At 32.3% G+C, this 26724-nt stretch overlaps 2 protein-coding genes across 2 annotated transcripts; both read left to right on the top strand.

Moving 5' to 3' along the window:
• The first annotated feature begins 19419 nt into the window (after positions 1-19419).
• On the top strand, positions 19420-20187 carry LOC112418616 (uncharacterized). The gene has a single exon (XM_024775048.1). It carries the CDS (start codon positions 19420-19422, stop codon positions 20185-20187), a length of 768 nt encoding a protein of 255 aa, XP_024630816.1.
• Positions 20188-23372: 3185 nt separating this feature from the next.
• On the top strand, positions 23373-26415 carry LOC11420300 (auxin-responsive protein IAA14). The gene is made up of 5 exons (XM_003591758.4): positions 23373-23798; positions 24537-24769; positions 25125-25260; positions 25386-25447; positions 26045-26415. The coding sequence occupies exons 1-5, from the start codon at positions 23557-23559 to the stop codon at positions 26080-26082; spliced, it is 711 nt and encodes a 236-aa protein (XP_003591806.1). The 5' UTR covers positions 23373-23556; the 3' UTR covers positions 26083-26415.
• Positions 26416-26724: the final 309 nt, after the last annotated feature.

Genomic DNA, 26724 nt, shown 5'->3' with positions numbered 1-26724 from the left:
TCAATTTCATATAAAATCACAATTATGCAATTAAAAAATGACTGAAATTACAAAATAATCCCTGATGTCGTATTTATGTCAACATTTTTGTGTTCACTTATCATTTCTCTTTCTCCTTGCAAAATCTACTTTCACATTCTCAAAACAATTCAAGCAGTCATCCTTTGCTAACGGTATCGTATTATACGGTGCTTAAGCTAACCACCGATTCAATAACGTCAAGTTCTCTCTCTATTTTTCGATTCATTGATACATTTTTTTTTATCCAATCGAATCAAAATTAGGGCTTCTTTTACTTCTGAAAATTTTAGGGCTTTGTTTTTGGTATTATTTCCAAACTGTGTTGATTTTCTTATTGATTCATTGTTTAGAAGGTTTACATCTGAATAATAAATTTGATTCTAATTATATATATCAAGGATTAATTACGCATGAATGGAAGTCAAGCATACAACAAGTTGCGCCGCTTTGTAGCTTTTAGGGCTGTCTGTCCTACCGTAGAAACACCAACCCTTTACCACAAATGGTGAAAACCCCACTCAGGTCTACATGGTATTCACATGGTAAAATTTGAAGGAAAATAGAGAAATCTTTCTTATTTGTCTAAAAGAGTATTATTTTTAGAGAATAATAAACTAAGACTTATGATTCATATATTTTTAATATTAAAAATATCATAACAACATAGATTAAATTTGAAAAATTCATATAAACGCTCCAAAATCACCAAAAACCCTTCTCCAAATCAACTTTTTAGTTTCCCAATTGAAGAGGGTTTTGTATTATGAAGAAAAATTAACCCTGCAAAACACTCCCCTCCTAATATCCTCTATTTCTTCCTTCATTTTTTTTTCCAAAACCCTCCCTTCCAAACTCACAAACAAAGCCTAAGTGTCCCTATATACGGACCTCAAACTTTTATTGATTCTTCTAGTTTCTCATGAACCTTTTTATCAAAACAATGTAAAGAAATTAATTAGGTATTTTTTTCTTCTTCTATGTTAACCATTTTAGTAGCTTTAAATTCATTGTGATTTGTGGTTAAAGACTTTTACTTTTAAAATAACCTTAATATTGTCGAAATAGGCTTTAAGACTCCTATAGCCTATTAAAATATTTATATTATTTTATTATATGGGGTATTCAACGCTGAAGCTCCACCTACGACCATTGTGGGTCCACGGAGCTCTGTCGTCGATCATCGTGGGTCGCCAAAAAACTAACCGGACCACCGTTGCATGATCGTCGGAGCTCCACTGTGGTCAACGCTGTCGGCGAGCCGTTGACCACCGGTTGGCATTACCATCACATTTTTTTTTTTTTTTGAACAAATCAAAATGAAATATATTGCTCAAAAGGAGAAAGCTTCACCTCGCAAAGGGTGTGCTAAAAGCGATGAAACACCCAAAGTCTGAATTATTGAATTAATAATATTAATTCAATAATATTAATTATTGAATTAATAATATCAATTATTTCTGAATTATTTGTCAAAAAATATTAATTATTTTTGAATTTTTAAATTAGTTGGGCTTCTACAAAAAATCATTGGGCTAGAAAAAATATATCAGTATTTGACCTTATTACATAAAATCAATTTGGATTGAATTCATTAAAAAAATTCACTTTAATAAATAATACACTTTAATATATGGATCGGATGAACATCCATCCATCCATTAATAATCTAATAATTGATAGATCGGATGAATTTTATACTTATTGGATTGGATTGGATGAATTTTTTAGAATTTTTTTTAGTGGATTTTAATGAACTAATGGATTGTTTTGATCTATCTATTAGGATCTAAATCTATATCCATCCAATCCGTCCATTTTGCCACCCTAAGTCCCTAACTGCCGTTGGAGGCATTTTTGTATTTTTGAGGTGTTAAATAGCAAAATTTTGTGAAAAGAGCAAAATTCATTTGAAACGGGTAAAATGGACTATCTAAAGGCCTCAATGTGAAACATGCCTTTGTAAATAGGTTTTTTGGCCAGCCTTCAAAAAGGTCAGGCCTTGGCAAAAAAAGAAGCCTTAAGAAAGGCCATAGGCTAGACCTACAAATTTATCATAGGCTAGGCTCAGGCCTTTCAAAGCCTAGTCTAGCCTATTCACACCCTTATTTAAGAGGTTTCTTCTAGTGCACTTGATTTTGAGATAAGATTTGTTATCCCATTTCATTTTTATTAGAGATTAATTTCTATGAACCTGCCGTTGTAAAACTTTATAGATTAGTTCTTGAAATATCTCCATAAATATCTGTATGACATGATTTGATTGGATAATGATATTTAAATTTATTGAAAATCAACCTTTTTTTTAACAATCAAATTTATTTGATAACAAAGATATTTAAATTTATTGAAAATCAAAACTGTTTTTTTATTTTATTTTAAAGAATCAAATTTATTTGATAATAAAATAAGAAAAAGTGAAAATAGAAGATGCACCGACTAGTTTTACACTGACATGGCCAAATCACAAAGATATTTTAAAATTAGTTGTATGACAATGCAGATTGATGGTTTTTTTTGTTGTATGTCTTAAAGCTATTCTACATCATTCATTTTATGAATAAAGATGAAGCTCTCCACAAACCATGATGATCGACTGGCATATCTTGCGGAAGTCAAAGTTGCATTTCAACATAACATTATGAAGTATGATCAATTCTTAAACGTTCTGATGAGTTTCAAGGATCAAAGAATTGATATAAGAGGTGTCGTGACAGCAGGGCATACATATTTAATTTTGGGATTCAATACCTTCCTGCGAAAGGAACATCAAATCACACTTCCATTTCAACTTGAGATGAATGATTAGTAGTTTATGATTATTAATTGCACTTCACATATGTTTATGATTTTCTGCCGTTTTTTTTGCTTGCTATATATATATGCCATGGTTCTACCATATGCTGCAATGCCATGATTTTTGGTTTGTTGCCATCCACCATAATATTAGTCCTCCAGTTGTATGTATGACATTTAAATTGTTTAATCTTTGTTGGATTGAGACAGACGGAGTCCTAATTTAGAGACTAATTTGATTAAAAACTAATTGATGGATTAAGTTGTGACACACTGCATTGTTGAAGAAGAAAAACTAATTGATGATAGAATTTTTTCACACGTTAATGAACTGATGAAGTCTATATCTTTGGAGTATTAAAATAGGGGTTCATGCATTTTATGTCCTTGGGAAACTAATGTCCAGTATGTCCACCGATAACATTTGTCTTACAACCGTAAAATATTCCGGGAACTCTACAATTAAATAAACATCAACTAAAAGAAGAATTCATCTCACAACAAAACTTCTCCAAACCATCCAAGGTTCTTCCTCTGTTGAAGTTTAGTTTTGCTCCATCTCTCTTCTCTTTATGTTTTGTTTTAGGTTTTTCTTTCTTTCAGTTAGGGGTGAGCTTTGGAAGCTATTTGATAGTATCTCAATTAGGGGTGTAAGTGGTTCGGACAAAACCAATGAATGCTAAAACCAAACCAAACATTATCCGATCTTTTCTTCTTTGGGTCAAAATTCAAACCGAATTGAAGGAAACCGAGTTGGATTAGTTTTGTTCTTGGTTTTTAATTTTGAAGTCCAATAAACTGATAAACCAAACTGATAGGTTTACTAAACTTACTAAGCCCACTTTAATATAACTTAGACCCAACATTTTTCTAACATCATCGTCCAAACAGCATGAGTCAGCATTATGCATGGATTCTTACTTTGTGAATTCTTGCTTCAATCTTGGATTCTTTGTAAATGACACTGCCATTACTTGATGTGATTTTCTGGAGTTGTTTTGGAATGATATGGCCATAATAAGATTACAAAGAGCATTCTTGTAAAGTGTTTAGTATGATGTACTGCTGTCAACTTACATATTCGTTATTTGTTCAACAAGTTAGGTTTGTTTCTGATGCATAGTAGTCAATCCCGGACAGTGTGTAGTGGCAGACCCTAAAAGTGGGATGACGTATAGCAGGAAGACCACTATTTGATCATTTTTTGGACAAATTACATGAATAATACTATAAAGTATAAACAAACATATATTTAATATAAAATTAAATATAACACAAATCTCATGAAACTAATACATCAAAACACTCAACATCCACAAAACATTACATTCAAATCCAAATACCAACAAATGTCAGGGAAATAAATAAGTTTACCAGAGCTTTCAAGTCTCCAACAAAATTTCACAAGTCTTAATCAAAACATTAATCCAAAAGACCAAAGAACAGAGGAACTAAAAAAGAGAACAAAGAACATAGGAAGATAGATTCCGTAGCGGTTTCTTGCCGCTATAGCGCTATTGATTACTATGTTTCGATGGTTTTCCAGGCTAATAATACCTTAGTATATCTATATTTATTTCTCTGTGGCCTATCCCATGAATATGATGTAGAATCCATTACAAAAATAAGAAGTGTGTGTAGTTCACAACATAGTTTGGTTTTGGATTGCAGTAATTGTGGTTTAGAATCATTAGATTAAATCTTGTATGATTGAAAATTGCATAAAAAAAGTGCAGCCGATACCAACAAATAGGGCAGGAAATCGAAATCTAATTGAAAAAATGTCTTTTTCTTTTTAATTGCATTTCAGGCACACCGATCAACCAGGTTTAGTTTAGTTTGGTTTGATTTCACTTTTAAAAAACACCGAAAACCAAACCAAATCAATGTAGATTTGGTTGGTTTTACATTTTTTTGACCGAAAACCAAACCGAACCATTACACCCATAATCTCAATACAATAAAGGGTATTCTCATTCATATCTATGCTGTATTGTTTCTGTTCATGCAACTAAAATCTTTATAACCTTGTATGTAATTCATTTTTGTCTTTGATAGCATAAATGGTTATGTCTATTTGTTTTCAACCCTTACAAAATTCCACTCTATTTTTCTTCGTAATATTTACTTTCACTATTTTTTCAGTTTTATCAGTATTCTAGTATCTTGAATGTTTATGAATTAATCTAAAATTTTCATTCTAGTATATCTTATATTGTTTCTCGGTATATTGGTTTTTTTCTCACATTGCTGTAGGGAAATTACGTGGAAATGTTTTTTCCTCACTAATTGACCTTTTCATGGTCTTTAATCCTTTTCATTATTATTTTTTTTTGTTGGGGAGTAGGGGTTAATAAAATGACATGCCTAATATTTAGTGCTTTCAGCTAGAATGTTAATTTTTGTGAGGATGAAAATGAATATCTAATGTTTGCTATACATTGGCATGATCACGAAAATGGATATCTAATGTATTTGTATTATATGATGGTCTGTATTTTTGTTTGGAGAAAATGGGATAATAAATATCTCTTTATCTTCTCATTTCCTTGATATTATCAGATAAACAATAAAATAACTTATTTTTTAGAAGTACATAAAAACACATGTTTAGAAATCACCTAACGATGTTGTTGTTGTTGTGATGCAAAGGAAAAAGATTGAAGGTAGAAGACAATTGTGAACTTCCTTCGGATGTGCTTGATATCATTTTTAAAACATTAAATTTTGACGATCTCTTTTAGATTGCCGGTGTATGCAAGGATTGGAGGGTTTTTCATAAAATTTACTGGAGAAATTTCTTGGAATCCTTCTTTGCATCCGAAGAACCATTACTACTTCAAGGTCCATGTCGTGGCAAGGGATCACATTCCTTCTTTGCATCCGAAGAACCATTACTACCTCAAGGTCCATGTCGTGGCAAGGGATCATGTTCCTTTATTAGCATATCCAACCAAAAAATTTATTGCTTGAAGATGATGGAATACTTCTTCAACCACTATATCTATGTTACATTTTCTAGCGGATATTTTATCATGGTGAGGGATAATTTATTTGTGCTAATCAACCCATTGACAAGAACAAAGAAGGAAACCGATACCCTACCGAAATTAACGATTATAATTGTACTGATCGTGCCTTGCTTGCTTTTGGCAAATGCTCAGAAGAATTTGTCTTGGTGATTTCATGTCTAAGTCGTTTGCATGTCTATCAATCTCGAAATTGTGGATGGGTTTTTTATCCAACAATGAAAGATAAAGGGGTGGTGGTTGACTTTGTGGTTTTCCAAAATATTATATATGCTGTCACTCTTAAAGCCAACATAGGGGTACTCAGCTTGGACTCTCCAAATATTAAATTTCTAAAACTGAATAGTACTCCCAATGAAATTTATTACTATAACCTAAGGCTCGTTATATGTGATGAGCAACTTTTGGTGGTTAATGTAAGGCATAGACAAATAAAGAAAGTGTTCAAGATAGAAGGCTCAACCATGAATTACGTTAAACTGAAAATTTTGGGCGACATTGCACTATTTTATGATGCCGATAATTTCAGGGCAAATTGTCATGTATTGAGCAATCCGAGCCTGTGGGGATATGAGAGCAACTCTGTGTATATCATCAATCAATTTTTTACAAGATGTAGTGTGTATTCATGAGATGATAAAAAGTTGCAAAAATGTATTACGGTTTCAACTGTTGATGGAACAAGTTCTCTCATGTTTGATTGGTGTATTAGATGTCTACGGAATGAAATAGATTATTCTCTAGTTGAGTAGCCTGCATATTGTGCACTGTTATTTGTGGTCTTTGTGTTTCAACCTATTTCCGTTTTCCTTTGCCAAAACACTTGTAGTTTGTAGTTTGGATATTCAATGGTTTTTAGTTTCAATATTCGACGATTATTGAGATAAAAAAAAATAAAAAAATACATTGACTAATATTGTAACTAATTCACATCTCTATTAGAAAATTGAATGTGTTGAACATCAATAGTTTGTTTACTTTTTAAAAAAAAAAAATAGTGTGTTTACTTTGTCATAAATAAAATAGTTTGTTTACTATTTTCTACCGACATTTTTTTTTAGCAAATTTTTTTATTGGCCTGATGTTGTCTGGGTTTCTAGTGTATCTTATTCAGATTTTATACATAATATTAATATTAATGCATGTGTTATATATATGTATGTATAATTAATAAAAGAAAAAAGATGGTTCATATTATGACTCGTAATTTATTAATAACCTATTAATTTGAAAAAAAATTGTTGATAACTAGACATCTATCTATAGAAGCATGCGTATATTTATTTTTTAGGGTCAAGTAGCCTAACAGTTAGATAAATTCACTTTAAAGTGAATAAGTGGGTTCAAACATCGACCCCTTATCAAATGAGTTAAGCTTACGGGAATATGTTTGGTATATTCTATTGAATTATTAACGATAACTTTTGTAGTTACATAATTTTTTAGAATATACATGTAGTAAGCGGTTCGAATACTAATATTAATTGTGTTTCAATATAAGTTAATTTTGACATGTCTTAGCAATATTTGACTACCTTAAAACTAAAGTTGTATAAAACTAACAAGTAAAATAGACCACTTAAACAAAATTTCTTAAGTGGTAGAAGGTAAAAGGATAAAAGATGTAGATCTCATTAGGTTGTTCTTGTCTTGCAAGATTTAAGCAAGTCTTTTGCAATGAAGAACTTTGGTTATGCAAAGAAAATCCTTGGCATGAGAATTACTTGTGAGTTGTGACAATATGAATGGTAAATTGTGGTTGTCTCAACGCAATTACATTGAGAAGGTGTTATGGACTTTACATGAGAAAATACAAATGTATCAGTACTCTACTCTATAGTCATTTCAAATTGAGTTCAGAATAATGCCCTACAAGTGAAAAGATCAAGAAGATATAGAGATGGTTCCATATGCATCCACAAGATAGTTTTGTGTATGTTAAGGCATGCACAAGGCCGTATATTGCTCATATTGTTGGAGTTGTCAATTAATTTCTCTCTAATCATGGCAAAGATCATCGACAAGATTTGAAATAGTTTCTCAGATATCTTAGTGGGGTGGTGGATCTGTATTAATTAGCTACAAAGATGCAGATACAGCGGGTGATTTTGATTCTAGAAAATCTAATTATGGTTACATAATGACTTTTGCATGATAACCCATTTGGGTTGGCCTAGTGGTTTGGAGTTTTGGACTTTGCTCCTCCTCAAGTTCTTAGTTCGATTCTCCTCGATACTAATTTGGATGACCTAGTTTAACTTCTTAAAAAAAAAGTTTTGCATGTGAAGAAATATCTTGACCGTTAAGGTTACACAATTGTGTTGTTTTATCTACTGCTAAGGTCGAATATATTGCAATTACTTAAGCTTCTAAAGAACCCGTGTGGATGAAGAAATTTCAACAAGAGTATAGCCTTAAGCAAAATAAATTTGTGTTATTCTTGCTTGAGGGGAGCCTATCGTATTGAGCTTTAATCAATTACACGAGTGGAATTAGACATCATATGATCTTAACTCAAAATCTTAAGGTTTTAAGTATATGTGTCTTCTCACTTATATGTTGCTCGACATCCATTTTTCCATCTAATGTGAGCCTTTTATTTACACTTGGCATACCAACAATATGCCCCTAATGTGTAAGTCCATCCATTCATTTGGATATGATATCCTTCAATCAGAGTTTTTTCATCCACACACGCTTGCACTATTGTTGACACCTAACATCATCATGAAAATTTTAGATACAAGGATCTTGTCAAACTTAGCTCCAATACCACTCTAGTGGATCCTTAGGGGAGTCCAGTGAATCATCACATTGAACTTAGAGAAACCATACAAATGAATTGGACATCATATCGTAACTCTAATCTTAAGGTATTAGGTATATGAGTCTTCTCATTTATCTATATAGCTGAAAACCCACTTTTTCATCCAATTCTTACTCACACTAGACACCAACAACCACACCATCAATCCAACTCTCAACCAATAATTCATCTAATGTAATATTACACAGGATTTGCAAACTAACCATTTAAAAGAGGCAGAGCAAAACTTTTGACTTTATGACAAATCATTTTTATGATCTCACCTTAATTACGTCCACGATATGAGCAAATTTGGAGTATTGATTTGAGAAGATACTATTGTTCCTCTCCTCTCAAAGGACCAATAACATTGTGTCCCTTTCTTTTGTTGATTCTTCTAGTATATAAAGTGTTATATTCTCCTTATTTGGATTCAAGAATCTATTATATTAAATAAAAATACCCCTTATGCTCTTATAGTGTAGTAGTACTGTAATATATTCCTTTCTTCACCGTTTTAAAATAATAAACTCTTGATCTATTTTATAAAGAAAGAAATCACACACATATTCATTCAATCCTCTTGGCCCCATGCCCTTGATCCTACACTTATCTCTAGGTATTATGTTTTTGACTAGGACCACTTAGTTTGACTTTGATTTCATTGATCCTAGATCAAAATATAGGTATATTAATTAGGACCACTCTTAAAAATCCCGATGTAATACAGCTAGTATGATATCATAAAATTAGCTTAGATTATAGGATTATCTAAAATTGAATTGAATGTCTACAATAGATAAGGATATGCAAAGGGATTTCCCTACACTGAAAATTGGCTTCTTGTATTCTTATGTGATAAAGACTACATGAAGTCTAAAAGACGAAAAGGGTATGTTTTTATTTGGACAAGTCCATCTGGGAATAGTTCTTAGAATATGTGGCTAAGAGGACATGATACTTATTATTGAGGTAGGTTAGAAAGAAACAATCAAGGATGGGGTTAAGGAGGGATGTTGACAGGGCAAGGGCACAGCTAGGGTTTGAGATGTTTCCTTCTCTTTAAGATGTGACTTGTCTCTAAGTCATTGCCATACCCTAAAAGTTCAATTTATGATATAGTGATTCATCATCATCATGTGCCTTGCTGGAGTACTTGGGGATTTGCTGTAACACATACGATTGCTATCCAATTTTCTTTGCTTATGTTCACATTATTTGATTACCACAATTAGAAATTTAGGACACCATTCTTTTTTGGATTAATACATGTTTACTCCTGTAATATTAGCGATTTTCGGTTTACACTCCTTTAAAAAAAAATTGTTTAGATTCCAACCCTGTAATTTGAAGATTCTTTGGTTTTGAATCTTCATGAATTTTGACTGTACAAAATCGATGATATCGCAGAGGGGTAAACCGAAATTCTCGAAAATTACAGGAGGCGAAAATACCTTAAATTTTGTAATTTGATGCCATAAAGGTCCAAAACCAAAGAATCTTCAAATTACAGGGTTGGAATCTAAACAATTTTTTTTACAAGAGAGTAAACTAAAAATCGCTAATATTACATAGGTAAACATGTATTAACTTTTTTTAGCTAAAGTCTCGTGAAATTAGCTAGTAAATTTCTAGTATTTTTTTAAGTCCAATCATTTTAACTAGCTCTAAGTGTTTTCCTTTAGCTTATAGATTCTAACATGGAAAATGATTTCATGGCCCCTTGTTTTTATTAATTTAAGATATGAGACCAATAACTTTTTTTTAAGGGATATGAGACCAATAATTTGTTTATTATATTTAAGAATTGTTTATAGAAATGCATGTGCTATGGAAGCGTCTTAGAAGAATCTCACTATAAACTACAAATGTGAACTGGTCATTTAAAAACAATAAAAATATAATATATATATATATATATATATATATATATATATATATATATATATATATATATATATATATAATGGGTATATATAATGGGTATATGCGTTGGTAGTGCTTTAATTTGGTGATGATCATATTATATTATTCTCTTTGTTACACCAAACGTTGAACAGGAAAAGAAAAGGAAGGAGGCTGAAAAGACATGTGGAATACTTGAAATTGACAAAGATTTATTTTGATCATTTTTGTGGCTATTGCTATATGTCTTAGAAGAATTTTATAAATGAAATAAGGACTTGTGAGATTGATAGATGATGATATGCTAGCTACATTTATTAGTACTACAGAAAAAAGGAATTGATATGAGAAAAGATAGAGGCAATTAAATTAATTAAGCTTTGGATAAGGAGATTAAATTTCATAAATCCTTCAAAAGCATGTGGTTTATTTATAAGGGTGAATAAAGTTTAAGTTGACTATTTTGTTTATAGAGAGTACTCAATACTTGGGTGAATAAGTGACGGGTTATTATATGTTGAATTAAAATTCAGATTAAGTGCATTTGTATAGGCTAAGAATGAAGTATATATATTGAATTAGTTGTAATTCAATTAGTAAGATAGGTTAGTTAACTAACCAAGTTAGTTGCTTAGACTGCAAGTAATAATTAACTATGGTAGTTAAGATGTATTGGCTCTAGTTAGTTGATGGTAAGCCCAATTACTAAGTTGTATAAGTAAACACATTGAGATCATGAATGAAAGCAAGTTGCATAGCCAAAAATTCAAAAATTTCCCTCATTTTTTTTTTCTCTTTTTTTCCTCTGTCTCAAACTGTGTGAATAAGTTTCAACATTTATACATAACCCTAACCCACTTTTAAATTTTGGTCGGTCAATTTTTTTAAACCTTAATTCATCCCTAAATGTTAGTTAAACATGAAATTTGCAAGAGAAATTCAGAGAAGGAAAATGTCAAATATCTTCCTAAAATCGTCAATTAATTGACCGAGGGAATTAGTGAGTTTTTTTTAGTGATTTTCGTAGCAAAGATTATTTTAATTTAGTAGGGAGATCCGAACAAACTTCAAATGGTAAAGAGACGAGATGTATTTTGAAGTTTGTCTTGGGTCTAACTAACTCTTAAAATATTTATGTTGCTATATTTCTCTATTGTGATCAAAATATCATTTGCACATAATTGCATAGATTAATTCTCAAGTCATATAAGACCATAATAGATGATAAATTACAGATAACAATTTTACTTCCTCTCATTTTTTAAGAATTACATACGTACCCAAAAAATGTGACTTTTTTTTATCTATACTTCCACAACCCCTAAAAAAAATCTATACTTCCCCAGGAAAAAAAAAAACTGTATTTTTTCGATGTGTACTTTCAAAATGTTTCAAAATGAATTTTCATTGTGGGAAAATTATATTCCTCCCATACTTCTTCCTATAACCCCGTTAGATACACCGCATTTTTGGGTTAATGCTGAAAAAAATTAGACATAAAAATCTTTTGTTGTATTCAATATATAATAATTATATTTCTCCTGAAGAAAAAAGTTATTTTTAATTGACGGCATATCTTGTTGATGATGACTGACTTCTATCGACCACTTTTTTTGACAAGTTCTATCGACCACTTTGTATTATCTAAATCATTTACCAACCTTGCTCCTAATTCCTAATCTCACTTTTTATTATTACATGTCATCATTTTTCCAACTATTCTAAAAGTTGCATAATTTTTGTTAATCATATCATTACCTGTGACTTATTAGTTGCATGAGTCATGCAGTTATATATATTTTTAACAGCTTAATTTAATTTAAATTTCTTATAGCAAAAGAGATACGGTGATATATAAAACGCAAGAGCAACCCATATACAAAAGGATAACAGACAAATTTCAGCCAGAAAACGGCTTACATCTCATGGCAACAGTTTATGAAGAGTTAGCATACTAAATAAAGTCCTATTTGAATAAACAACTTATTTATAGTTTAGAGCACAAACACAAGTGTTTATTATGCATAAGGTTACATAAGTTATTTTTATAGAAGAAGATAAAATATTATTAAATTACTTTTGTATATGCTATAAACTATTTTCATAGAAAAAGATAAAATAACATTAAATTACGTTTGTATATACTATAAGCTTTTTTAATAAGCTATATTGGAGAACGTATGAAAATATGCTTTTCAAAAGACGAAAAAAGCTTGTAAATATATCAAAAGTCTCAATTAATCATACCAAACTTATGTCAATAAATTCAAACAAGTCAATCTAAACAGACCTTAATTACTCTATAAAATAACATCGTTATGTGTAAACATAAAAAAAAAAAAGTTAAACATTTTACCTTAACAAAAATAAGAAGATAGATTGACAACCCAATTCATGTATTCTTCTCGTCTCAATTAGTAGGCTTCCCCTCAAACTAAGTTTTGTCCTCCACAACTTAACTCTAGAAACATGCGGGCCACTCATCTCCGAAACACATACATCTATTATGCCTTGTAATACCCTTTAACATGTAAAACTCATTAAATTGTTGTGAAACAGACTCCAGACCATTGTTAATTCTCAACATGCTCTAACCTAAAATCCCATAGCTCATATTTACCATGCATGTAACATGCCCTAACCTAAAATCCCACAGCTCATATTTATCATGCGAGTCTTGACTAGTTATGATACATAACCAATAATAGTACATTATTTAGTACCGACAACCCACACATTTTGTTACCACTAACTATTATTTTTTATCATGCAAATTTTTTCCCATACGCTCAATTCTATTGACATAACCTTATCTAAACATGCTTAATAATAACAAATTTTTATTATGTTCAGGAACACACTTCACAACTCACAAAATAAACTTGATTGTCAAACATCACAAGATGAACAAAACCCATACCTTGAACCTCACAACTTTACAAGCTTTGTCGTTTTTAAGGTAAACAACTACACCTACTTCGAACTTGAGAGTCTCAAAGTATTCCTCCGTTGGACACATGTGATAAGAGCATCCATAATTCATGACATAAATCTTCTAGGATTCCCAATTTGTCATCATAAGCGCCTACCCACTCGCATAATCTTCCTCTAAGAACTTCAACTTGCACGAAATCGTCATCCCCCAACTCATAACAATTGTTGTTGGCAATTGAATCACATGTACTTCGACCTATCACCACCCCTTGATTTTATCTAGCTCAATTTCTTTTGATCTCGCATCTTCCTCTTGAGACAATCAAGTCTTTCCCACTTTCTTCCACCTTCAATTCTTCAGTATGGTTATCCCCTTGGTTCTAATTGCCGATTGGACCACCTCCAAGGTAATATATGGATTCATTTTCATAAAGAAGTGCATCCTTGAAATGTTCAAAAGATTTGGGTAACAAACTCAACAAGAGTAAAACCTTATTCTCATTATTAAAGTTCTCTTTAACATTCACCAAACCTTTAGACATAACATACGAGTTAATGACTTGGTTATGTACAACAATTCTAGCTTAGTCAACTTTCTTCTCCTTCACGATTTTCCTCAACACTTTATCTTTGAGGCACAATATAATCACTAAAATAATGTCAAGGAATTGATGGGGCCAAAATTCCACAGAAAGGCGCAAAAAGCATACGAAAACAAGAATTTGCAATAGTCGAGTGACACATGTAAAAAACACAGTCGCAGCGGTTTGCAGTGAGATTCAGCCACCACAAATTATTCTCCTAGACATTTGTCTAGGCATGAGGACGCTGCAAAAGAATTCTTTTATTAAAATAAATTATTGATGGTTGTAGATGTCGTAAATGTAGTTTTTTCTTAAAAAATTATATAAATTGCTGCAAATTCACTTTTTTTTAAAAGTTAATTTTTGGTGAAGAAATAATTTTTAAAAAAAATTGTAAGTAAAATTTTTATAAGAAAAAATGATAATTTTATAAAATAAATAGTTTCTAGTAAAATGACAAATAGTATACATATAATTTTTTTTATCGCCAAAAATGCATTACAACCCACCGCAAATTTGTGTGGTCTTAAAGTCCGCTGCAAATTTAGGCCGATGAATAAAGAAAGTCTTGTAGTGAATGACACTCCTTGACTTATCCATCATCTCAGTCTTTTGTGATTGTGTGAGGTTGACTTGTATCAATGCCTCATATTTAAAAGCATCAACACACTTATGCTGAATAAAGATTGCTTCCATCCTCGTTTCCACAAAATCGTTATCTCCTACAAATTTTTCAATATCCCATTCGGTATCCATGATGTTCACTTGAAATATTTGTTGCTTTCCCCACAGGTGATGCAACTTGTGATGAATTCAACAAAAAAATTGGAACAAATAACAATGACAACCAAACTAAACAATCCAAATAAATTTAGATTGAACTTAAAATAAATCTAAACCTACGTGCATAGCATATCCACGCAATCAATCCAAAGAACAACTTTAAAGGGAGTGGAGAGACAGATACCAAGATTGTTTACTTAATTTTGTCCAAATCGACCTACGTCTAGCAGAGACTAGCTCTCTGATTCACTATCAATGACTTGTTACAAGAGATACAAAAGAGTTACAAAAAATTATCCTCAATTTCTCACCAAGAGTTATCTTTAATTTCTTTTGTCAAAAAAAAAAAAGTTATCTTTAATTTCTCTCATTTCCTCTCTAAAACCCCTCACTTGATAATCACTCAAGAACTCACTAGAGAAAACATAGATCACTCCACCAACTAATCCTCAGTACTAAAGGTGTTTAGCACATGTGTCCTAATAGCATCTCCAATGAGATATGTTTTGTTTAATAACATGTAGAGCTTATTAGCTACTCCCATTGAAGAAGAAATAAGAAGGACTGATATTGATACAAGGCTTATACAAGCACTCTCTCTCTCTCTCTCTCTCTCTCTCCCTCCCTCCCTCCCTCCCTCCCTCACACACAAATGTGGCTCCATTGCATTTTTTATTCGACGTCTTTCATCATATTTCAAATAGAAAATTAATGCATGAATTCAATGTTAAAAATGGAGTGATTTAAACATTAAATTTAAAATGAATTGAATATATAATGTGTACGTGGAAGGACCACTTAAGCTATCATTTAATAAGAGCACCATTGAAGATGCTCTAACCCTATAATCTCACCCTAAAAGCAATAAATTGTTGAGAAAAAGAAACCCATGATTTACAAATAAGACTTGAGCAAAACGCCTCGCACTTTCTTTAACCCTCCTCGTGCGTGGGGTAGGACAAATGCTTCCTTTGCAGTTGTCTAAAAAACACCTTACACCTAGGGGTATTCGCAGTGCGGTTTGGTTCAGGTTTGAGCATAAAAGTCATCCAAAATGCGAGATAAAAAAGCATGTGGTTTGATTTGGTTCGGTTGATTTTTAAAAATTCATCCAAAACCAAACCAAATCAAACCAATGCGGTTTTGATTGGTTCGGTTTATGCGGTTTATCATGAGATAAAAAAATATTACATTAACCCTATTATTGCCAACTTGTTACAAAATAAACATAGGACATTTTATTTTGCTGTTTAAATGATAAAATATTAGGTAAAATTTATACAAAAATTGGTAAAATTAAGAAGAAACATAAGCATGAAACAAATTATTGGGAAGTAAAGGAAACAAATTCATCACTTGAAATGAATTGAAAGAGATGGAAAAGAATTAGAATCGAACCTGATGGTGCAACATTGGAAAAATCGAATCAAAAGAGATTATTCTTAAGTTATGTAATTGGGCTAGTACATATTTAAGTAATATTCATTATTCTTGCGGTTTGGTTTGGTTTGGTTTGATTACTGAGATGCAAACCGCAAACCAAACCGAACCGCGCGGTTCAGTGCAAAAGTCATCCAAATTCATCCGAACCAAGTGCGGTTTTTTGCGATTTCGGTTTGGATTGGTTTGATTTGCGGTTTTTCTATTGGGTTGGTTCGGTTTTGAACACCCCTACTTACACCTATCCCAAGCACTTTGCGAATGAGGCAAAGATAAAGCGTCTCCGCTTTATGTGAAGTACGCCTCGTGGTCACACGGAACATGCCTAACGGTTTGGGCAGAATTTATCAAAACATATTTCAAGTCACACAAAAGTATTATTTTATGGGAATTTCTACGGTACACCCACAAATTAAGGTGTACCGGTACTCCTACTTCAAAAATCTTTAAATTAACTATTGTTTTTATGGAATAAAGAGCTATTTGTTGATATTTATATTTTAGAAAATGTCATTTTATAAGAAAAAAACGTCATTTCATTGTTTATAAAAATAATACTAATGCCTGTATTTTATTTAACCATCACAATTAAGATCTGGGTCTTCTCTCCTAGGATTTTCTTCTTTCTAATCAAAGAAATCCTTAGTGAGTGCTTTGTTTGTCGATGCGTTTAGTCTTAAAGGCTAATCTGATCGTTGTGATTTTATTGATTTGTGGTGTTCCTTTCACTAATATTTTATGATATTGTGAGATCTTTGATTTCCCCTTTTAAGTGTGTTCCCTTTCATCTTCTCTCCTTGTGCTTTGATTAACAAGATTCATGTGATCAGATTCCCCACTCATGATGGAAGATCCTAATACAAAAGTCTGGCGAAATTGGAAGTACGATTCTAGGAACAGCCTAATTGGAGGTTTTTGTTTGAGTTATAACAAGATTCTAAAAGATCACTCCATAACAGAAGTCAATGTGCATGTTCAATGTTGGCTTTTAATGGGTTGGCAATTCATAGAAAGTGTTTTGTGGTATACTACGAGACAGAGAGGTAAATTGCAAGACAAAAGGAGAGTCAACACCATATTATGTGGGATATGTATTCTGACTTTGAACAATTGCTCTGCGATGGGTTTAATGGTATTGAAGGTGAGTAGATCTGTTAATTATTCTTTGAGGAATATTATGCTGGCAGAGATAGTATTTAACATGGGCGATCAGAATATGATATTTCATCACAACCCACTGATGAAATATACTCTTTTTACCTTTTTATCAATAACAATCTGTTTGAGCCTTCTAGTAGTCAAAATGGAAAATTTCAATGTCAATCTCAACAATTCTCCTAATGGATCCTCTACCGGATCCTCTGAATTGTCTCATGAGGCTATGCTTGAATTATGCCTCGTGGGAACTGTATTAACTGACACACCAGTCCGCTTCCAATTTATGGAGGAGAGGCTTCCTTCTATCTGGCGTCCTGGTCAAGGAGTTACTATCACCCAAGCTGGAGAAAACAGATTCCATTTCCAGTTCTATCATGAATGGGACGTGGAGAGAGTTCTTCAAAATGGTCCTTGGACCTTTGATGGTTTTTTGCTGGTGCTTAAGAAACTTGAAATTGGTGAGGCAATTGCTGAAGTGTAGTTCAATGAGGCAGAAGTCTGGGTCCAGGTGTTTAATCTTCCACATGGTTACATGAATGAATACGTAGGAATGCTGATTGGTTGCCATATTGGCAAATTTGTCAAGTACGATGAAAGTAACTACTATGGCCCCTGGAGAATGTACATGCGGATTCGAGTAGCTCTCAACACAGCTGAACCATTGAGGAGAAGTATGGTCTTTGAGAAGGAGGATGGTACTGCAGTCAATGTCTCTTTCAAATATGAGAGACTAGGTGTTTTCTGTTACATCTGTGGAATTATGGGACACACTGACAATTTCTGTCCTAGAAGACTTGAACCAGGATATGTTGATGGTGTCCATGGGTGGGGGAGATTTCTGAATGCTGGTGGTAGAACTGTTGGTGGTAATGTCACTGTTAATAAGTGGCTGAGAGGTGGAAGGATGGCTATGCGTGGTGGTCGTACCGGTGGTAGAGGTGGTTCTGATGGCAGTAATGGCCCTCATGATTTGAATGAAAAACATAGTAATGTCGTAGTTATGGCGCATTCAAGTGAGCATACCTTGTTTGGAAGAGTTAGAATCCTACGTGAAGGTGACTTTACTTTTCATAGAATGGTTACCAATATTATTGGTCATAATGGAGGGGGTGAGGGACAATGGATCCCCTTTCAATTAAATGACACTAACATTACTAATCAAATCACTATTAGGAGGCTGGTCAATGGTTTAGGGTCAACTAATGGAAGTATGAGCTTCAAAAGTCTTGGAACTTTTAATCTGGCAATGTTAGGTAAGCAAGGATGGAGGATTTTGACAAATCCTGATACTCTTATTGCTAAAATTTACAAAGCAAGATACTTTTCGCGGTGTAATTTTCTGGAAGCAACTATAGGGCATAAGCCAAGTTTTGTTTGGAGGAGTATATGCAACTCTAAATTCATTCTCAAAGCCGGCAGCAGGTGGAAAATTGGTAATGGTACATCTATCCCGGTCTGGAATAATTATTGGATGAAGGATAACGTTACTTTATACCCTCTTGAGGATGTTGCGTCCACACTAGCTAACCTGCGTGTCTCAGATTGTATTTTACCGAACCATAAGTCTTGGAATCTGCCTTTTCTGCATTCTGTCTTCAATCACCAGGTTGTGGAGCACATTATCAACACACCTTTATTTCCTTCAGTACATGAAGATAGGCTGATATGGAAGAAGGAAAATAACGGTGAATATTCTGTTCGAAGTGCTTATCACTTATGTATGAACGAGTTGTTAGACACATCACATTTTAAAGTGCAAGGTTCTTGAGATTTAGTGTGGAAGCTCAAAGTGCCACCTAAAATAAAAAATCTAATTTGGCGCATTTGTAGAAATTGCCTTCCCACACGTAGCAGACTGCGTGACAAAGGTGTAAATTGCACACCTAGTTGTGCCTTATGTAGTTTGAATGAAGAAGACAGTCTGCACCTACTGTTTCAATGCTCTAACAGCATAACTATTTGGAAAATGTGGAACGGCTTCCCTGCTGTTAGTAATTTCTTCAACAATCAGCAAAATGCAGATGGTGTTATCTTTAGTTCCTTACAGGTGCTTGCAAGTGAAGAGGCAGCTATGTTTTGTTGTATTTTATGGAGTATTTGGATGCAGCGAAACAACAAAATATGGAACGAAGTGGTTGACGCGCAGGTATTTGTTTTTGATCGTGCAAAGACTATGTTGCAAGACTGGAAATCAGCAAAACTCATTCGGGGAGCTTCATCTACCCATCAACAACGAGCGCATAATGTCAAATGGGTGAAGCCAAGTCCAGGTCGATTTAAATGTAATATTGATGCATCGTTTTCTGAGGTTTCAAATATGGTTAGAATAGGAATGTGTATCAGGGATGAAAATGATACTTTTGTTCTGGCTAAACAAGTACGTTTCAGCCCCATTTGCGAGGTGCACATTGGTGAAGCTTTAGGGCTTTTGGCTGCTTTAGATTGGATGCATAATTTAAGCTTAGGACCTGTGGATTTTGAGTTGGATGCGAAGAGAGTGGTTGATGGCTTTAATTCCCTAAATTGTGATGTCACTGAATTTGGGAATATTATTGAACATTGTAAATCTCTCTGTAGCAATTTTTATGTAAACTCACGTGTCGAGTTTGTGCGGAGACAAGCAAACGAGGTTGCTCATAACTTAGCAAAAGCGGCCTTGTTATCAGCTAGTTCCCAAATAGTGGTAGAAATACCATATTGTATTGAACACATATTGATGAATGAAATGCTATAGATTTAATTCTCTCAAAAAAAAATAAAAATACTAATTCTAATTTTTTTTACATTTTATTGTAAAAAGCAATCAAAATTCTCTATTATGAGTACTAAAAACTCAAAAAAATTAAATTTTATTTCGTCGACGTTTTTGGTTAATAAGATTTAATTATTATAATTATAGGTGATGGAAAACAATTTTTCTCTTCAAAAAATAACACATTTAACTATTAATTTGTTGATTGAGTGTACCAATATACTCAAATTTTTAGATGTACCATATAATTTACCTTATTTTATAAGCAAGATTTTTATTAAAACGAATACAAGAGATACTCGAAGCCTATTACAATAAGTAAAAAAAATTACATATTTTGAAGATATACAATGTTGTTCAACCACCGATCCTAGAAAACAATTTTTTTATCATGCTCCCTCCCCCAACCCAAATCTATTTAAAATCCTTAAGTAATTCATCAAAATAATTACATATCACTACATAAAAAATGAACACGTATTCTTCTCTTGGCACAACTTTTGGTATCTATACAATTTTTATCTGAAGAGAGTCAAAGTTCTCATCACTATCGCCAATGGCTACTATCACTCACCATCATTAACTGCTATTATTGTTGAATCATCACGACCACCATTATTGCCTTTTAGGCCATCATCACCATCATTGATTGTTGTAATAATCTATACCATAAAGTACTTTTAGTTGAATATTTTTTGTTCAATTTTACTTTTTTCTTTTTCATGAGTAAATATCTGTTTTTCAAAATAAATTTTAAAACCCACAACATAGATATTAAAGCTAAAATTTAAATGAATTTAAATAATATAGATATTACAAAATTCAACAAACAAATCAAACACAAAAGAAAAGCATATAGATAAACACAAATAATCCATTTAGGGTTGGCTTGGGATCTTGGAGTTTGCTCCTCCAGAGGTCTCAGGTTCGATTCCCTCTGGTATCAATTTCGGTGGGTTAAGTCCATACAGAGTTTGTTCTGGCTTTAAACGGGGCCTCCGTAAGTGGACGGTGGGATTGATCCCCTCAAATTTATCGATTCTTTGATCGGATACCGAGTTTTCAAAAAAAAAAAACAGAGATAAACACAAATGTATTCGTTTTTTTTCCTGCTAGTATTTGCAAAGAGAGCTTTGAAAACTGATATTACAATAATTAAAAATGTACGAACTTTAACAGCCAACATGAAGGGTTACTTAAATTATATACATGCCCCGTGATAGCCTTTATATGGTTGCTCTTTACTTTTTTTTTTTGAATAAAGCCTTTAAGATTGCTCTTTACTTGTTAACATTTTATACGTGGGTGATTAAAATGTCAAAAAAAAGAAAAAAAAAAAAGGTTATTTGCTTGTGCTCTTTTTCTACTTCTTTCTCTTTTCAATTTGGAATGGAGTGGCTATTATATTTGCAATTGTATTCCAACATCAAGTCTACAACACTATATGTTTGAGGTGTTGTCTATTTTGGACCTTATGCGAGTCATTATAGTTTGTTTGTAAAAGATGTCTCGTTAGAGTGATTTTATAAATTACTTTTAACTTTGATTTTTAAGTAATGTTAGACTTTCTAGTGTACCTGATCGGTAACCCTCAACTGATGCTAAGGAAGTAAGGGTCTGTCATTATTGTACTTCATTACATTGTGTAGATCTAGAACCACTTAATTATATTTATTTCTCTCTTTCTTCAAAATAATTCTTCAGTTTGCTATTAAAACAAATAATAACAATAAATAAAGGGTATGTCAACCATCGTGTGTGGCTTAGACCTTGTTTCCATAGACGATGCCAATGACCTTGTACGGACGTGAAGACAACGATGAGTGTTCTTTGAAGGGAATTTAATGTATCTTCTAGGACTCCAACGCTCAAGTTCAGGATTTCTAGCTAGTGACAGAAAAAAAAAACTGTTGAGGTCCAATTTTTCAAAAACAAAAAGATGATTTCTAGTGACAGACAAAAATTGTCATTAAATGTCAATTGTCCGTAGGTAAAGGTTCATTGATATTCAGGTTGTTTGTTTAGTTTTAAGTATACCTACGATTTATTTTCTGTTGGAAAACCTAAACATGAAAATGATGACTCATTTTAATAGAGGATGACTCTTTTTAAAAATTTCGTGTTTTTTATTGGATCATTAGGTCTTGATTTGATCATTGGATGTCATCTTGCGTTTAGTTGAATTGATTACCTGTAGTCAAATGGTGACGGTAACGTGATCATAGTCGTCCGATCATGAAATGGATTACCTGTAATTAAATGGTGACGGTAACGTGATCATAGTCGTCCGATCAATTATAATAGTTTTTGTTTATTTACTAAAACGTTTAATCTACATCTTCCTATCTCAATCATACGGACTTCATCGTCTTGATTGTGTGACTGCGTTATTCCCCCACTGCAAGGAATCCATATCCGTCCATGAATATATGATGAGGTCCATGGTTCGGATTGTGGATTTTTTGAACGGATTTGTTCTTGGCTTAATCCGGAAAAATTGTATATTAAAATTTATCATTGCTACTTAGAAAATAATTTTAAGACACTTGCCATTATATCTTTTTTTTTAAAAGGACTTGACATTATATCTAAACAATCAAAGATTAATCATCTAAATAAAAAATTAAAATTCCACCAATTAATGTCTGGTACATAAAGCACAATTGAATAATAACTTACATTAAAAAAGGGTAGGCAAACTCAAAATTCGTTTCAATTATTTGAGCAATGACTGCAAAGCATTATTGTTTGCCAAGTATCTATAAAAATGAAATTTACATGTACTCTCAAGACATAGAAATAAAATGTCACTGTTTTAGATAACTAAACAAAGTAACAAGTCCACAAATGAGAGGACAATAGAAGATGGAAAACTAACAAACCCAAGTGGCATGCATGTGATTTGAAAATTACATACAAAATTTGTTTATTGGGGAGACAGCCATTTGAGCAGGTACCTGAAATCCCGTTTGCATATGAAAAAATTATTATCATTCATTTATCATAGTCGGTTAAAGATCAACGGTTTCATATATCTCCACGTGTCAACATGCAACTGGTCCCTAGCATGATGTGAAATTCGCATGCAGCCACAAACACAAAGTTTCTCAATTAACTTATATTATTGAGGGGGCTATCATTTTCTCTCTCTTCTCTATTTCTATATAGCCAAACCAAGGTGCATTATAATACAAGAGGACACACCCTTAAGGAGAAACATCATACACATTTTCAGTTTCATAGAGAGAAAAAAAAGTAAAAAGAGTCAATATTATATCTTTTCAATTATATTCTACAATCTTCTTATTCTTCTAAGCTTTGTATTTCATTGAGAAGCTAGCCAAAAAGAATATGGCTACTATGGGGCATGGTTTGAACCTGAAGGAGACTGAGCTTTGTCTGGGTCTGCCTGGTGGTGGCGGCGGCGGCGGTGGAGGTGGCTCTGAGGTGGAAACTCCAAGGGCTTCTGGAAAGAGAGGTTTCTCTGAGACAGTTGATCTGAAGCTTAATCTTCAAACCAAGGAAGATCTGAATGAGAAGAGTGCTTCAAAGGAGAAGACCCTCCTTAAGGACCCTGCTAAGCCACCAGCTAAGTAAGTTTCCCCAATTAAAAGTACCTGCATGCTTTCTTGCCTAGTTTTTTTTATTTTATAACTTTCTTGGATCTAGCATTATAGATTTCACTTTTTGAACACCAAAAGAACATTTACTAAACAAGCACATATTTAACTATAAGAAATGATATTTGTACAACTCTTCTGTGATAATTTTTTGACAATTTTCCCTCTCTTACTCACGTTATGTTATTACTTCATCTCTTCTTTTTTCTCTTTCTTTTTTTTTCGACTAATAAGAAGAGAAAAAAAAAATTATGGTTGTACAAATATTATTACACTTAACTGTATACTATTTGTATATGAGTTGGAGTACTCTTAATATCGTTTTTTCATATTGTACTTTGTTGTTTAAAAACATAATTTACTAAACAAGCATTATGGATTCTCAAACACAAATGGAAGATAGAAAAAAAGTGATAAGTTGATATATGCAATATCTTATATTGTTTTTTATAAGCAAATTTTTTATTAATTGAAATATAAAGAGTTCTCTAACCCACAAATGCTTGTAATTATGATGTTCTCTTTTTCTTTTCTATTTCCATTTTTCTTCAAATTAATAATATATGTTTTCTTAGAGGTGCAGTATATAGTTTATAGTTTGCATGTGTATACGAGTTTCCAAATTTTATGCAATATTTTAAGCCTTAGAGAGAAAAGAATAATTGAGATTTATAGGGATTTGAAATGAATATTATATTAATAATATTTCAGGGCTCAAGTAGTTGGTTGGCCACCAGTGAGGTCATACAGGAAGAACATGATGGCACAAAAGGTTAACAATACTGAGGACACTGAGAAGACAACAAGTAACACTACTGCTGCTGCTTTTGTTAAGGTTTCCATGGATGGAGCACCTTACCTTCGTAAGGTTGACTTGACAATGTACAAAACCTACAAAGATTTATCTGATGCCTTAGCCAAAATGTTCAGCTCCTTCACCACTGGTAATTAATTACTAGTACATTAAAAATCTTCTATACTTGTATTTGTAATATTAATATATATGTGCCGTCCAGAATGCTGAAAGATTAATCTCTCGAGTCGCGTAAAATCACAAATAGTAAACTTTCTTCCTAAAATCCATACCTAGCTATTTGATATATTTTATAAATAAACCAGTATATAGTATATTGAAGACCATCATCACAACAAAAAAAATATTATTATAAGGTTTTAGATCTTGATGGATGCATGGCGATAGTTGAGGATGCATGTGCTAGTTAGATTAATTATTATCATCTTGGGATTGTTACATTCTAGATTGATGATTAATTTGAGTGATTAATTTATATATTATAGGTAACTATGGGGCCCAAGGAATGATAGACTTCATGAATGAGAGCAAGTTGATGGATCTTCTTAACAGCTCTGAGTATGTGCCAACCTATGAAGATAAGGATGGCGACTGGATGCTCGTGGGAGATGTCCCATGGGAGTAAGTTCCTATATACCTCATCCAACCTCCATCTCCAGCTACTATATACTACAATCATTAATTTACCAACCATATATATATTTACACATCCATGAAATTAACATTGATTATTTAATTTTTTGAAGGATGTTTGTTGGATCATGCAAGCGTCTTCGCATAATGAAAGGATCAGAAGCTATTGGACTTGGTATGCATCTTTCTATATATCTTGCATCAATATTTTGGAATTACTAATTCTTTTATAAGTATGAATTGAACTTAGCTAGTGTCAAAATTACTAGACTCTATGCACCAACCACTATGCACTAATATTTTTCAATAGCATTAAGTAGAACCTAAAATTAATCCTTAAGACCAACAAAAAATAAATCATTGAATTGATGAAAATCTTAGATGGAAATGAAGTTCATGAAACTTAATGTAATTTTTAAACTACTTGTCTTTTTTTAACAGGTTTAAACTACTTGTCTTGATATATACTTCATTTCATAATTTTATTTTAAATATGTATTTACTATTAAATAATTACGTACCTTCAAATATCTAAATTATCAAGACTAGTTGTGTACACATGACCAACATAATGCAAATATGATTAAATAGTTGGAATTATATATTTAAAATTATTATAAGCTTTTTTGGTAACATAAAATTATTAAAAATTACTAAATGTTTTACTTGTACTATATATAATTCATTCACACCCTTGAGTCCCCCCTTGTGTGCGTGTCATTTTGTGGCTATTTATTCTAACTTATTGGCATCTTTTTTATGTACATTTCAGCACCAAGAGCAATGGAGAAATGCAAAAACCGAAGCTGAATTTGGTCTAAATACATATCATATCCTCCTATATCGAAGTCCCGTACCAAAGTGGACCTATATGAAAAGATATATGAAGCACTACCTGTGGATTGGAGTGTTAGTTTGGATGTGTCTTCACTGTTTTTGTTTTGTTCGTATATAGATTCAAACTTTAATTTTAAGTATTTGTAATCGACAAGAAGCAATAAACTTAACCACCTATATACTATTGTAGTTTGCCTTGTTTAATTATTATTATTATGTGATTGCTTCCATGCTGTCATGTTTGTTGTGTGCTATATATATATTATTATATACTTTGAATTTTAATGCATATTTTATTTCCTGAAAGAGATTCTTTTTTATTTTAATATATTTAGTATATGTTTTAATTAATTTGTATACAGCAAAATAATCAATGTCTCGGCTGGATGAGGAAAATGTATTAATTTTTTTCAAGTGTGGGAAGGGAACAAGGCCATGTGCATGTTGATGGAGTTTCGTTTATGGCCATTATAGTCCTTGTCATTTAGTTTTGTATTATCAAATTCTGCATTAATTACTGGACGAGTGTAGGGTTGGTGAGTGAACGAATGGTTGGAATATCAATTTATATATGCATACATACAATGATCAATAATTAACATATTAGTAGTATTA

The sequence above is a fragment of the Medicago truncatula genome, chromosome 1, assembly GCF_003473485.1.
Source record: "Medicago truncatula cultivar Jemalong A17 chromosome 1, MtrunA17r5.0-ANR, whole genome shotgun sequence".
Classification (NCBI taxonomy): Eukaryota; Viridiplantae; Streptophyta; class Magnoliopsida; order Fabales; family Fabaceae; genus Medicago; species Medicago truncatula.
This window is presented reverse-complemented; position numbering and strand designations above follow the sequence as displayed.

Coding starts and splice junctions, on each gene's coding strand:
- LOC112418616 (XM_024775048.1), top strand. CDS start 19,420: ATGTGGAACGGCTTCCCTGCTGTTAGTAATTTCTTCAACAATCAGCAA.
- LOC11420300 (XM_003591758.4), top strand. CDS start 23,557: ATGGCTACTATGGGGCATGGTTTGAACCTGAAGGAGACTGAGCTTTGT. Junction 23,799..24,536: donor CCTGCTAAGCCACCAGCTAA/GTAAGTTTCCCC, acceptor ATAATATTTCAG/GGCTCAAGTAGTTGGTTGGC. Junction 25,448..26,044: donor ATCAGAAGCTATTGGACTTG/GTATGCATCTTT, acceptor TGTACATTTCAG/CACCAAGAGCAATGGAGAAA.